Source organism: Euphorbia lathyris, chromosome 10 (genome assembly GCF_963576675.1).
Source record: "Euphorbia lathyris chromosome 10, ddEupLath1.1, whole genome shotgun sequence".
NCBI lineage: Eukaryota > Viridiplantae > Streptophyta > Magnoliopsida > Malpighiales > Euphorbiaceae > Euphorbia > Euphorbia lathyris.
The window spans coordinates 68,536,217-68,550,850 of NC_088919.1; the positions used below are offsets into that span (position 1 = coordinate 68,536,217).

General features: G+C 36.6%; 1 protein-coding gene across 1 annotated transcript; it reads left to right on the plus strand.

Annotated features, from left to right (window-relative positions):
• Window positions 1-1,725: 1,725 nt before the first annotated feature.
• LOC136208206 (uncharacterized) lies at window positions 1,726-3,405 on the plus strand. Its single transcript, XM_065999005.1, has one exon. The coding sequence runs from the start codon at window positions 1,726-1,728 to the stop codon at window positions 3,295-3,297; it is 1,572 nt and encodes a 523-aa protein (XP_065855077.1). The 3' UTR covers window positions 3,298-3,405.
• The last annotated feature ends 11,229 nt before the right edge of the window (window positions 3,406-14,634 follow it).

Here is a 14,634-nt window from a genome sequence, read left to right on the forward strand (position 1 = left end):
ATATTAATATCACTAATTTAGTAGGATTAGTTCTTAATTTTATGAGGAATTTTCACATGCACCTTAATGAGCAAATCACCGTTAGATATAGGGTTATTAAATCTAAGTCTCAGGATGATTTGAATCTCCATCTTAAGATTCTAATAAGCCTAACAAATTCTATATGCTCATTAAGATGCATGGGATCAAGACCATAATTTTATTATGTTATTTTGTTTTTAATATTAATTTTATATTTATATTTATATTATGCATAAATGGAATAACTTCAACGTGTGAGAAATAAAAATCAATAAATAAAAACATATGGAGAAATAACCATTTAAATAATTTTAAAGATGTTATGGATTTTCACTGTTCTCTTTAGATAACAGCAAAAATGCAAACTATTATTTTTCATAATTATCAGAAAGATTTTAAATACTAATATTACCATGTGTAATTTATTAATTATATATTTTCAATTATTTATTTAAATAAAATTCTAAATTCCAAAATATAAATTCTAAATCCTAAATTCTAAATACGTGACGTGTTCAATGACGGAAACAATCGAATGATTAGAGGATTGGAGCCCGTTCTCCTAATCTCAATTCCAGCTCCGCCACACGTTATTGTTATGCCACTAAGTGATAACAAAGTTTCTCTAATTTTCAGGAGACCTTTTATTGTATTCCTTGTACAATACACACAACTAACAAAAAGGGAGATGCATATACCACCTTGTGTTAAAAGAAATGACACCAATACATCAATAGATGTATTACCACTGTAATAGAATTTCTAAATTACAATTGGAATAGGATAACATTATTTCAACTAAAAAATTGTAAAAAAAACATAAGTAAATATTACTCAATTATTATTGGCAAATGATAATATTGTTTCACTAAAAAAACATAAGTAAATATTACTCAATTATTATTGACAAGCTCAACATCCAATTCGTGAGCTGCGTACGAGTTTATTCATGAGCTTTGATCGCGAGAAACTCGTAACTTTTGTTCATGATTCTCCACGAACAACTCATTAATTATTTTAATTGATTATATTCATTTGACATTTTTTTTAATACAAAACCATATAGTTTTGGAACCTACAAAACTAAAATTTACATAAAACTACATTGTTTTATATTCCTCTTTATAAAAATATTATTATTAAAAAAAATCGAAACCAAGCTTATTTACAAGCCGGTTCATTACCTTATACTGAGCCAGTTCATGAGCTTTCGAGCTAAGTTTCGCCGTGTTTAAGCACGACTCATTTATAAATCCAACCCGATAAAATAGAGTAAAACACAGAATGAGTGGTTCAATGGGTTCACCTACCCATAGAAGGAGGGTCTGCTAGCTCCTTTGGAATCTGACCTTGAACTGGAACTGGTTTACAGAAATTATCTGGAAACATACATCAAATGGCGCCCAGCTAGCAATTAAAGCATCAGATGCTGTCCCAGCTAGTAAAAACACAAATTACTCAAGTATCATTGCCAAAAATAAACGTTGTTTGACTAAAGAATCTGTAATCCAGCAAAGATAAAACCTTACATACCAAAAAGAGGCCACATGTGTCTGAATATTGACAGATAGTTTCTAACTGAATTTCCCTAAAAAAATAATATTTTATTAGAGTCATTATCTTCATTCTACTATAACAATAACCAAAGCTAGGTTTCAGTGCACAGAAGAAAGTGAAGTAATTAGAAAAGAGAGCATAACAAGAATGACAAGAAAGAAGGTGAAGCTAACGTGGATAGCTAATGACAGAGCAAGAAAAACTTGCCTGAAGAACAGAAGCGTGGGGGCCTGTAAGAAAGTAGAGGAGCTAACCACTCTTTGTGGTGTAAAAGCATTTATGATTATTTACAGCCCAGATGAAGCTGAGCCGATGATGATCTGGCCGTCCCGGCCGGAGGTGAAGGAGATCATAGCCAAGTTCCTAAGCATCCCTGAATTGGAGAGGTGCAAAAAAATGATGAACCAAGAAAGTTTCTTGAAGGAGAGAATGGGAAAAATTGGGGAACTTACAGACAAGGATGCCAAGAAGAATAGAGAAGGTGAATTATCTTTTCTCATGAATAAGCTGAATCTCCGAGAATTTGATTATAACTGTTTGCAGCCTGATGAAACTCTGTATTTAACTTGGTTAATTGAGGAAAGAATGGAAGACATTAAGAAGAGATTTTGTTATGTTCAACGAACTATTCCTCTTGTTCCGGTGGTGCAGCCAGGGACTGAAGTGGCTCGGCGGCCACCCCCTCCACCTCCTAGCTTTGAGGTGGTTCAACAAGGAGCTGGTGTATTTAGGCCTCCCCCATCGCCGCTGCCTCCTAGCGTTGAGATGGTTCAACAAGGAGGAAGTGGTGTAATTAGGGCTAACCTTATTGATTCCATGATGTGGGATCAGTGGTTTTTGGATATGTTGAAGAACAGCGATAATGTTGCTGGAGGAAGTGGCTCGGGTTCTGGGGCTCCTCCTCGTACTCCTCCTCCACCTCCGCCGCATTTTGGAGGCGGAGGAGGTGATGTGGGAGCTCTTGGTCCTCGACTCTCCGGAGGAAATCTTTATTTTGATCTTCCAATTATGACTCCGCCTAATCCGAACCCTTTTGGAATTGGGCTTACTCCTAGAGATATTGGAGGTAGTTCTTCCAATGTAAATCCGTTAGGGTTTGAACCAATTCAACTTCCTACAACCCTTTCTCCAAGTGCAACTAAGGAAGGGTTATCTGGATTTTTTCCTTCTAGAAGTGAGGTGGCCATGCTTCCATGTGTATCGAATTTTGGAATTGGGGTTACTCCTAGAGATTTTGGAGGTAGTTCTTCTAATGTAAATCCATTAGGGTTTAAACCAATTCAGCTTTGTGGGGTCGTTTCCTCCAGTGCAGCTGAGGAAGGGTTATCTGGATTTTTCCCTTCTGGAAGTGAGGTGGCCAAGTTTCCATGGCCACCAAATTTTGGGATTGGGGTTACTCCTGCAGATTTTGGAGGTAGTTCTTCTAATGTAAATCCCTTAGGGTTTGAACCAATTCAGCTTCCTGGGACCATTTCCTCGAGCCCGTCTGAGGAAAACTTATCTGGATTTTTCCCTTCTGGAAGTGAGGTGGCCAGGCTTCCATGGCCACCAAATTTTGGAATTGGGGTTACTCCTACAGATTTTGGAGGTAGTTCTTCCAATGCAAATCCGTTAGGGTTTGAACCAATTCAGCTTCCTGGGACCATTTCCTCGAGCGCAGCTGAGGAAGGGTTATCTGGATTTTTTTCTTCTGGAAGTGAGCTGGCCGGGCTTCCATAACCACCAAATTTCTCTCCATGAATTGCTATATTATAATCATGGCTTATCTGGATTTTTCTCATATTATATCATGTTGTTTTTGTTTGGTTATTTAATGTTTTTGTCTTCAAAATGATTAGGGCTTATTTGGATTTTTCTCATATCGTGTTGTTGTTGTTTTGTTATTCAATGTTTTTGTCTTCAAAATCATCCTCCTAAAGGAAATGCTATGTTTTGTTTTCATAATATTGTTGGAGTTTCTTGCTTCTTTCATTTCATATGACAAAATAAGTTAATGTGTTCTATATAGTTATTTCAGTTGAAAAAATTTACAGTACTCCAATAATAATACTACTGACCAATGAAATTTTACAAATACTTAATAGAAATTTCCGTGAGGGTGAAAAGGAATATTTATTCTGTGCAAATAACTTTTGAAGCTCCTAGAACTATAAAACAAATTGGCTCAGCCTTGTGTGCTATAAAAATACGTTATTTGTGGAAATGAAAATGGCTGGGAACGGGGTGGCGGATCGTCTGGCGGCTGCTGGCCATGAAGAGATGTGGGGAGTCGCAACATTTTCTTCTCCTCCTGTGTTTCTTTCTTCGCTCCTTTTGGAGGATGTTGTGGGGGTTAGCTTCCCGAGGCTAATCCGGGGTTAAGTTTTTGTTGTGTTTGTTTTTATTTTCCTTTTCCTACCAAAAAAAATGGCTGGGAAGTTAAGTGAAATAATTAGAAAGATCCAACTAAGTTTCAGCAGGTTTAGAAGCTTTTATGAGAGAAGGTAGCTGAGAATGGTGAACAAGACATAACTCGGTCCAAAAGGTATTTCAAAAGGGAGGATTGCCTCGAGTATATAAAGAGGTATATAGCTCTTCAATTAAGCAACATGAGATGTTTAAGGTCCTTTTAGGCACAAATAATTTGGTATGTGACACTAATGCGAGCAGGAGCCCCAACATTGAATACCATAGTTCTGATACCATGTCAAATAACCTAAGAAGCACCGACTCTGGTGCGGACAACAGTGCGGGTGTGGCAAATGACATTTTAAAAAAATATAAGACATGAGTGCAACAGGACACAGAAAATTTTTATATAATTAATTATATATATTACATATAAAAAAACATGATAAATACAAATAAGTCATTTTATAAAGAGGAGATGAAAGGCATATGACTTCACAGCAAGAAAAATGCAGAGAAGATGAAGATTTCAACAGCCATAAAAACGCACAGACAAACACCAAATATATCGCACAGGAAAAGAGAAAGACTACAGCAAGAAAAAGGCCAATTTCGTTGCTTATTGATTAGTTGCTTCGTCCTGAAGAAGGTCTTGGCTCATTCTTCTGTCTCAGCTCCTACTGATCAAACCATTGACAAGCAGGAATTATATGGCACACGAGAAGGAAAAGTCGCGAATGTTGAGAGAAAGCAATGGTTATATATTATGTTTTTTATCAAAATCTTATAATTAAACCATCTCTTTTAAAAAAAATTAAGAAAAACCCTTAAACTTTTACAATTTTTTTCTCTGCAGCTGTGTCCGTCTGGTGTCCCTACCGTGTCTTTGCTGTATCTCAGCGGTGTCCCTAATCACAAAAAAAAAAAAAAATGCAGGGGACACGTTTTTGCCTTGTCCGACACATGTCCGGTCGTGTTCCCCGCGAGTCCGATGCCGCCGTGGACTCCAGGGAAGTGTCCATGCTTCATAGTAAATAACTAATTGAACTAAAAAATTATGCTTATAATTAAGTGGAATAATATTTTTTATATTAATCTCCGACAAGAATTAGAGTGGACGGATGGTAGAGGGATTTCTACACGCTAAAGAAGAAAAATCGTCTTAAGGAATGGGAGAAAATTTAGTAAATGAAATTGATTCTTGTTTTGTTTTGAAGGCTTTAAATTGTTTCAAAACAACTCAAACGAATTTCAACACATTTATTTGGTAAGGAAAAATGTCACAGTTGGAAGACAAAACTAAACTAAATGTACAATTAACTGGTGCTATTTTGTTTAAATGAACAGAAAACACAGATTGCAAATTGATCCTAGTTACGAAGGAAAATAAAGGCAGCCACGAGCATTTTCGGCATCAACAAGCATGGCATGAGTGATGCAAATTTCAGCAGCAGCCAAGCATATCAGTCAAAGCCCAAGCAAGCAAAAATTGAGATTGCAATATCAGAAAATGCAGCAGCAGATGAGCATGTCTCGTAATTCAAAGAAAAATTCAGCAAGTCATCCAGCAATTTCATCACACACCGTCAATTTTCATACAAAATTTACATCGATGATCTTTACTTTCTTTCTGAGCCATGAACCAGCAGAAATCATGTGTAAAAATGACGAGAAAGTTGCAAAAAACACAATTTCAGCTTCAACAAAATCCGTACTTACGGGTAAAAAAAATTTAATAAAAGACTTATTTTATGTGTAAAATTCATTTTCCAATCTTTTACGCATAAAATAGAGGGCAATTGTTGGGGGCTAATTAAATTTTTTGTGTTTTAGCATAGGTTATAATTTTTACTCTATAGTTATTTTATTTCAATTAAATTCATTTTGCAATAAAATAAAAATGCGATACAAAAAAATAATGTCAAAAGATTATTATAAAAAGAAAACAGAAATAAAAAGAAAAGAAAAAGAAATAATAAAAATCAGGGGCAAATTTGCACCATTTTTCAGTAACCCGTCCAGCAACTTCGACAACGAAAACGGACCCCGAAACAGCAAGATATGAGACAGTTATTATTGTTTTCAGAAATTTCGGGATGTTAGCTTTTCGGAATGTCAAAAACGGAGCAAAACGGAGCTAAAACGAAGCCGGTAGAATTTTTCAAAGAGAAGCAATGGTTTGAACATGTCTACCTATTTGAGGAATGTATTTCACGGCATTACCTCCATTCTTCCAACTCTCAACTCAACCATTTTCTTTCTTCAACTTATGGGAAGGTAATGGGATCATGGGTGAGAAATTTAAGGGTCACTAACATGAGATTTGTTACTCAAAATCCTATAAATAGAACTCAATTCTTTCATTCGAATCCCCACTCAAAATCAATAAAAAACACAGAACAACTCAATTTGTCTCTCAAATCTCTCTGCCAAAATCGGCCTTTTTATCAATCCTTAGATTCGTAGAAATCGTTCTTTAGCATCTAATTAGTCTAAACAATGTTTAAATTTCCCGAATTAGTTCTTTAATCTTCAGTTCCTCAAAAAAGCTTCCAATCTTCGGAAACTTCAAATCCGAAATTCTCTTAGTTTAATCAACCAATTTTTAAATCGTTTTTTGCAATCTCTTAGTTAAGTCAGTAAGATCATTACCCAATTCTCGGTTCAAGCTCTCTTAGTCTAAATCAAATTTCACCATTGTCCGTTTTCCAAATTTTGTTTAGAGTTCGTTAGCTGATCATTTTAGCCCAAATTAATTTTAATCTCTTTATTGGCATCAATTCTAGAACTCTCAATTTTTATTTCGTAAAAAACGACATCCTATAGCCTTTTTAATCGCCCCTAAATTACCCTCCACGAAACAGGATCAAGCTTTTTGTTTTTCAACCATCAAACAATTATTCTGTCACCCAATTTTCAATAATTTATTCCCACTCATTTACTCAACCTTTTTCTGAAATTCCAGTTCTAAACCCTTCCTTCGCACACTAAGTTTAAATATTGGCCTTCGTTTCGCTATAATCCGACCTCTACAGCTCCCGAAACGATTTTCTGGAGTTCCAGTCCTCAATTTCGCGCATCCCAATGAGATCAAAAAGATGGGTTTAATTTTATTTCATCTCGTACATATTTGTTTTTTATGGTTTACTTACATTTCTAGTTTTAAAGTTATTATTTCTTTTTAAGTTGTAATTTTCATGCTTTATCATTATTTGTAATAGAAAAAACATTGAAAAATATTTAGAAAATCAATAAAAATATAAAAGAAAATTAAAAAAAAAAATTATATTTTTGTGTCGTTTTATTACTCTATTTTTGGTACTTATATTTAAAAACTGTTTTCCGACCGACCTGTCAAGTAACGTCGAGGCCAAGACCGTTGTTTTTATTTTCAGTCCTTGTAACGGTCGTCAATCATTTTTCGTTTAGAATTCAAGTAATTTAGATGCATTTTATTTATTTACTTTATTCAATTACCATTTTACCCTTTGAGAACTAGCTTCTCTGGCACGCCCGCATTATTTTTACCATTTTTAATCCCCACACTCGCGTATCAAGGTTGAAAATTGGGATATTTTAAAAATATCGCCAACAATTTTTGGCACGCCCAGTGGGACCTAAAAACATTTTTTTATTAGTATCAAAACTATTGTTTCTTAAGTTTTGCCAAAAATTTTAAAAACATTTTTCTTTAATATTTTTTTTTTGTGTCAGACTCCTTTCTCGCCCCACTTCACTATCACCAAAATTTGTTAGCTAACGCCAACAATTTTTGGCACGCCCAGTGGAACCTAAAACATTTTTTTTTTTAGTACCGAAAATTTTTCACCAAATTTTTCCCTATTTTTAGGCTTAAATTTTTTTTCATTACTAAACTATTTAACCAAAAGTTAATTATTTTGGTATTGTATTTATGTGGTATTTTATTGCTGTGATATTCTACTTTGGTGTTTTATTTCCAAACTTTCCTAAATATTATTTGTTGTTTACAATGCCATCCAAGAAAAATACAAGTCGAGAATTACACGTTCCGGAGTCTGATGAAAATCAGAAGAGGAATGAAGATACAAACGTGGACACGAATATACCCGAAGGCTATATTGCCGAGACCGTGAGCCATTTGGAAGATGTTCATCGGACATCAATGCGACAACCAGATTTCGATGCATTCTTTGCATGACAAGAGGCTCATATGCGCAACGTAGAAAGGCTTGTAGCCGAGATGTCGCAAAAGTTAAAGCTCAAACCGAGATGATGCAAGCTTGGAGACAACCTAATTTGAAAAACAAGATTAATAATCTCACTGATGAGATAAATAAAATCCTAGATAGGTGTGCTGAAATTTATGCTAAAAATTTGAATTCTCACAATGTTTCAGATAACACAAGGGAAGGCACTCCCCAAGGCGACCGATATAGGCCACCGCCTAGTCGTGAAGAAAACATAAGATTCAATGAGCGAGGAGATCGAAGAAACTCAGAGCAATTTTCAATACCCCAAATGCGCCTCATTTTAGGTCTAACACCGGACCTAATACCCACTCGGAGCACTATGGTGACAACAATGCCCGTGGTTTGGGGGGCATGTGGAGAAATCAAGACCGTGATCATACCCGCGAATATACTCGTGAAAATATTCGTGAGAATTCTCGTGATAATAATAACAAATCTCGTGTTTCAGGTTTGAGGAGCAAAATATGTAATGAAGCGGAGGATAGGCAACATATTCGGAAAATCGTGCAAGAAATTTATGGACCTACGGTTCGTGAAGTGTACCACCCGGAGTTTCAGAAAGCCTACCCTAGGGAATACGACCAGCGATATCCATTTCCTCACAATTTTAGAATTCCAGATTTTTCTTTATTTTCAGGTGAAAGTGGACAATCTACCATCGAGCACGTTGCCCGATTTTCATTCCAATGCAGTGGGATTAGTGCGGAGCAAGACTTCGATATGCTTCGTTTACGTTTATTTCCCGGATCACTAATTGGACCGGCTTTAACCTGGTATACGAAATTACAACCTGAATCTATCAGAAGCTGGGGTCGCATGGAACAATTATTTCATGCTCAGTTCTATCGAACTGAGCCCGAGGTATGTGTCACCGAACTATCTCGTATGGTTCAGTGCTCAGGTGAGTCCATTGAAAGTTTTATTAATCGTTTCAAGAAAATGAGGCAGAGATGTCGAGTTAATATTCCTGAAATAGAGTTTGTTAAAATTGCTCAACGTGGCTTAGAGTTTGAAAATAGGAAGAAATTCCAGGCATTGATTTTTGTGATTATTATAAACTTGTTGCTAAAGTGTCAGAATATAAAGAATTAATGCGCGAGGATAATCGTAGGAAGAAAAACTCTGTAGGTATTTACCATCAGGATATAGAAACCAATGAGGCACATGAGGTAGCTATAGCCGAACTAACTAGCAAAAAGTCCAAAAGCTCCCGAAGTGGTTAGACGAAATACAAATGTGCAATACACATTTGATGTTTCTAAAACCGAGGAACTTTTTGAGTATTTGCTAAAGGAAGGTTTCATCACCTTACCTCATGGACATATTATTCCGTCTAGAGATGAAACTCGTGGAAAAACTTATTGTAAATATCATGATAGTTGGAGCCACGACATACAATCTTGCATTGTTTTTAAGAATGCGGTGCAGGATAGAATAAACAAAGGCGTGCTTAAATTTCCTGAAAAGAAAGAGAGCATGTTGATTGATGAGGATCCATTTCCAGCCGCTACAATGATAAATGCAACTTCCATCGAGATGCCACCTCCTAAGCATAATGTCCATAGCAAAACCTCGAGTCAGAGAAAAGGGCGCCCCGACCATCCAAAGATAAAACAAATTTGGGTACCAAAGGGCACTTTGCCAACCACCAAAGAGAAAGAAAAGTCACGAAGAAAACAAAAACCAATAAATAAAAATGAAAGTGGCACAAACCAATGCCGATCACGCTTCGTTATTCCACCGGCACAAGTTCCCCTCGAAAAATGGTTCATCAACCGACATAAAAAATTTCCACAACCTCTCTCAAAAAATGCAAAAAGAAGAATAAGAAAGAGAGAGGCAGAAAGAAGAAGGAAAAATGAAATGGAGTTGTCTAGTATCGATTCTTGCAACGTTTCGAAAGGAAAAATAAAAGAAAAGAAAAAAGTGGAAATTCGTGTCAGAGACTTTTTGATCCAAGTTGGATGTGCTGCTACTTCTCTAATTTTACCAATAAATTTCAGAAGTCAAGATACAAAGGAGGAAAGAAATAAAGTCCAAGAAGAACGACAAGGTGGTGTTACAATAAGATCTTCGTTAGAAGATCGGATGAAGCGGGTTTATTTTGACAAACCCACTCCGCCGACCACACACCATATTAAGCCATTATACGTCAAAGCACACGTTGATGGCAAGCCCTTATCGAGAGTTCTACTTGATAATGGTTCAGCCATTAACATTATGCCATTAAAGATGGCACTAGCTCTCGAGAAATCCGTATGCGACATAATGAGGTCAGAAATTTCTGTCTCAGCTTTTACCGACGAAATTGCTAAAACCTATGGGGTTTTACCTGTGCAACTTACCATCGATGCCCAAACCACTATGGCGGTATTTTTATGGTGAACTCTACGGCAAGTTATCAAGTTTTGCTCTGTCGAGATTGGATTCACTCTAACTCATACATTCCGTCATCTTTGCACCAACTTTTACTACTTTGGAAAGGGGATGATGATAGGGGTATTTTACCCATATCTTTTAGCGTGATTTACGGGTTAATTTTGGATGAAATAAATAAGTTTAATTACAAAAATAGAGTGTTTTAATAAAATAACAAAATAAAAATAAATTACGTACTTTCGGTTAATTTTCCTTATGTTTGATTAATATTAGAAAATAAAACGTCAAGCTAACTCAGCTCTCGAGAATTGTATTTCAGGTACGAGCAAGGAGTGGAAATCTACCAAAATACGTGGGGCGTATCACTCCTCACGCTGGGCATGGAACACTTAGTCAGAAATAATTGCCTTATCTGCGAACTCCACGTGGGATCCAACCACTAATATGCGGGGCGTACCCCAATCTACACGGGTCGTAGATGCAATGATGAGCCCAATCATAAACGTCAGACTGCATTGTCTCCTAAGTCAACCATTGGTACGCGAGGCGTGTTTTAGGATATGCAAGGTGTAAATGGTGTATTTCAAGCAATAAAACGCCAGGAGTTCAAACACGCACGGCGTATATCACTATACGCGGGGCGTGGTCGAGACAACAAGACCAGGATTAAGTCCACATGCAAGAAATTATTGGATGAATGGGTCATTATGATCATGTTACTCCATGCTTTGCTCCATGCTTGTAGGAATGGGAAATATGCACAAAATCATGTTGCTCCATGCTTGTATCTTGTGGAATTATGATTTTGCCCCTAGCTTGATGTGTATAAATAAGAGTGACTAGCACTCATTTGACACACCTCTTTTGATATACAACTTTTTGTAAATTAAGGTCTTGTAATATAGTTTGAGATTTCATTTTATTTTAGCAAAACTCTATCCCCTTTCGGGCTAGTTCGTTGATCCCGATATTCCGTCAAAGTTCCGTTCCTTCTCCATTCACCAAGCTCGAAAGCTCCACCTCCATGTCCTAAGAGACGGCCTTGAGTCCGGTTAGCTAGTTCCGAGGGTGAATTCTTCCCTTTTCACTTGCTAATTAGCTTGTACTCTTCCTATGTACCAGGCTTGGTTGTATTTCATATTTACATTCTCCATATTTATAATTTATAATTCATAATCTTCTTTTCTATATACGTGTTAATGTTTGTTACTTGTTTTGATACTCGTAATTGATTATTGTGTAGGAGAACGCGATTTCCGACGCCATTTGGGCTATCTTTAGGGATTCATATAGGTGTTGCCTTACCGGAAGTGACGCTCCGGAAACCGTAGGAATTGACAAGCCACGGAACTTACGGGCCCTAATCTCTGGTCCCAAGCATTAGACACGCCTTGACTAGGAACCACGTAGTCTAAGTACTTCACGGGTCGGTCACACTACATGTAGTCGTCATTGCAAGAATAAATCATTAACCGTATATATACTAGGAGTCGTTGTTTATCATATTTATAACTTATCGCCATCCATATCATTTCGGAGAGTTTTGTTATATAAAATTGTCTCACCAATAGTTAGGAGTAGTTTGTAGTTGGTTCCCATATCAACCCCAAAGTATTCACCACTTAAATAACGTATAAAACCGAGTCGTTTAATACTTGCAGTTATAAATCCCGTGGATTCGATACCCGGTCTTAACCGGATTATTACTTGATACGACGGGGTACACTTGCCCCTAAGTAGTGACGTCTAGTAGATACAAAGCACTTAGAAAGACCACATCCATAGTCATAACGCACTTATTATAATATACATTTTGTCGTAGAAAACACTACACTAGACGGCACGCATCAAGTTTTTGGCGCCGTTGCCGGGGATTTATAATTTCTTGCAATATTAGACAAAAAAGTTTTATTGTTAGTTTAAGAATTTGTAAATATTACTTTCTTTTTGTGTAAATAATTTATTTTGTTTCGTGTTGTTACTAATGATTTGTTTCATGGTATAATGCCTCATAGTCGTCGTCTGTGGGACGACCTCATGGATGACGAATGTTCGCACCAACCATCAACCTCACAATTCGATGTGGTAATCTCTATGCTTAAAGACATTCATGAAAGATTATCTAACATTGAGGCATATTGTAGGGATTTGGGAAATCTACTTGCCAGATTGAAGTCTCCTCTTGATTCAGCCGCGGACGAATCAATTCGAGATACCAATCCGGTTGGTCAAAATGGAAAGCTCGAGTTAATTGAGTTTTCTCAAGAAGATTCTCCAAATAATAAAGGTTGTCTCAGTTGCGAGGAAACGGACATCGATGAGCCGGTTGTGTGCGGACCCATGGAAATAAATCCAAAGTTAGAAGAGTTGGAGGTTCCTTCTACCTCGGAATATTTCACTCTTTTTGAACTGCCAAAAGAGTCAAAAAGGGAGCAAACTAAACTCTTCAATAATTTCTTTAAATATAGGTTTTGGTTTTCGTTAAATTTCTTTGAAACTAACAACCCGTTTTGTAGGTACGGATTTTTTATTCAAGAATTTGCATTTCTAACGCGAATGGAAGCATACACCTAAGAGGAAATTCTAAGTCGAGCTCACCGACTATAAAGTAGCGCTTCTTGGGAAGCAACCCAAGCTCGAATAAAGTTTAATTTTATGTCTTGAATTTACTTTTAAAGTTTTTACATTTAAGTTATTATTATGTGCTTAATTATTTTTTTTCTTACATTTTATTAGGTGTTCGTGTAATTTTGTGTCAATTCGGTGGGGTGATTTGGAAGAGAATTGTAAGTATTGACGTTGGCAAAAATAAAACAAAACAAAAAAATAATAATAATAAAATGATAGCAATAATAAAAAAAAATATTAAAAAATGAAAAAAAATTATTTTTATTGTATTTTATTTTATTTTTTGAAATATATATAATATATATATATGTTGATTTAAAATAATAATAATAATAAAAAAAATAAAAAAAAGTCGATGATGGCCGCTGCCCTCGCCCCGCGTGCCGCAGCCCACGCCCCGCGTGCATTGCTACGGCAGTTCCAAAGGCTCGGGCCCGCGGGACGTGCCGCAGCCCACGCCCCGCGTGCATTGCTGCGGCAGCTCCAGAGGCTCGGGCCCGCGGGACGTGCCACAGCCCACGCCCCGCGTGCATTGCTGCGGCAGTTCCAGAGGCTTAGGCCCGCGGGACGTGTCGCAGCACGCGGGGCGTGCAGCGCTGGCTGGCTGGCCGCCCAGCGCTGGGCACCGCCGCTGTGCGACGCCCGCCGGCCGCAACGAGTTGAAATTTTATTTTTATTTTTTTTTCTTTCTCCTCTAATTTTATTTTAAGAAAAAAATATATATATATAATAAAAAACATCAAAAAAATAAATAAATTAATTAATTAATAAAAATATTTACATTAATAATCTTACACCCAATTTATATTTTAAATTTCATATTTTAAATAAATGCCAACCGAGTTCGAGAGTTGATGCCTCGAACACTTCACACGTCATTACTATCGGGAGCGGAACATGTCATATCCACCACCATCGGAAGATGTTTGAGGGAGTCTTCTCTACCTTACTCTTTTTCTTTACACTTTGTGCTTCAAATTTATTTCGCAATGTTGGAACTTATTGTGTTTTTAAGTGTGAGGAGGGATAGGGTAGATAACCCTCTATTTTTCAATTTACATTCTATCTTTCTTTTTGTTTTTGTTTTCTTTTCTTTTGCAACGTCCTTGGAATAGACGTCATTTTAATAACTCGGAGGGTCGTGCAACCCCGCACCTTCAGTTTGTTTTGCACTAACAAAAACAAAAATAAAAATAAAAATCAAATAAACAACAAAATAATTAAACTAATTTATTGATCCCTAAAATTCTTCCGACACACTACCCCCCTCGGAAATCAATTACATGTTCCGTTATTTGTCCTTAAATATAAAGACGTCGACACAAAGGATCGGTTTTAGTAAGAAATTTTAGTCTTAATTTTGAAGTTCTAGAATTTATGCAAAGCTTAGGTGATACTAAACAAAAACATTGAGTCCTAACCCACATGT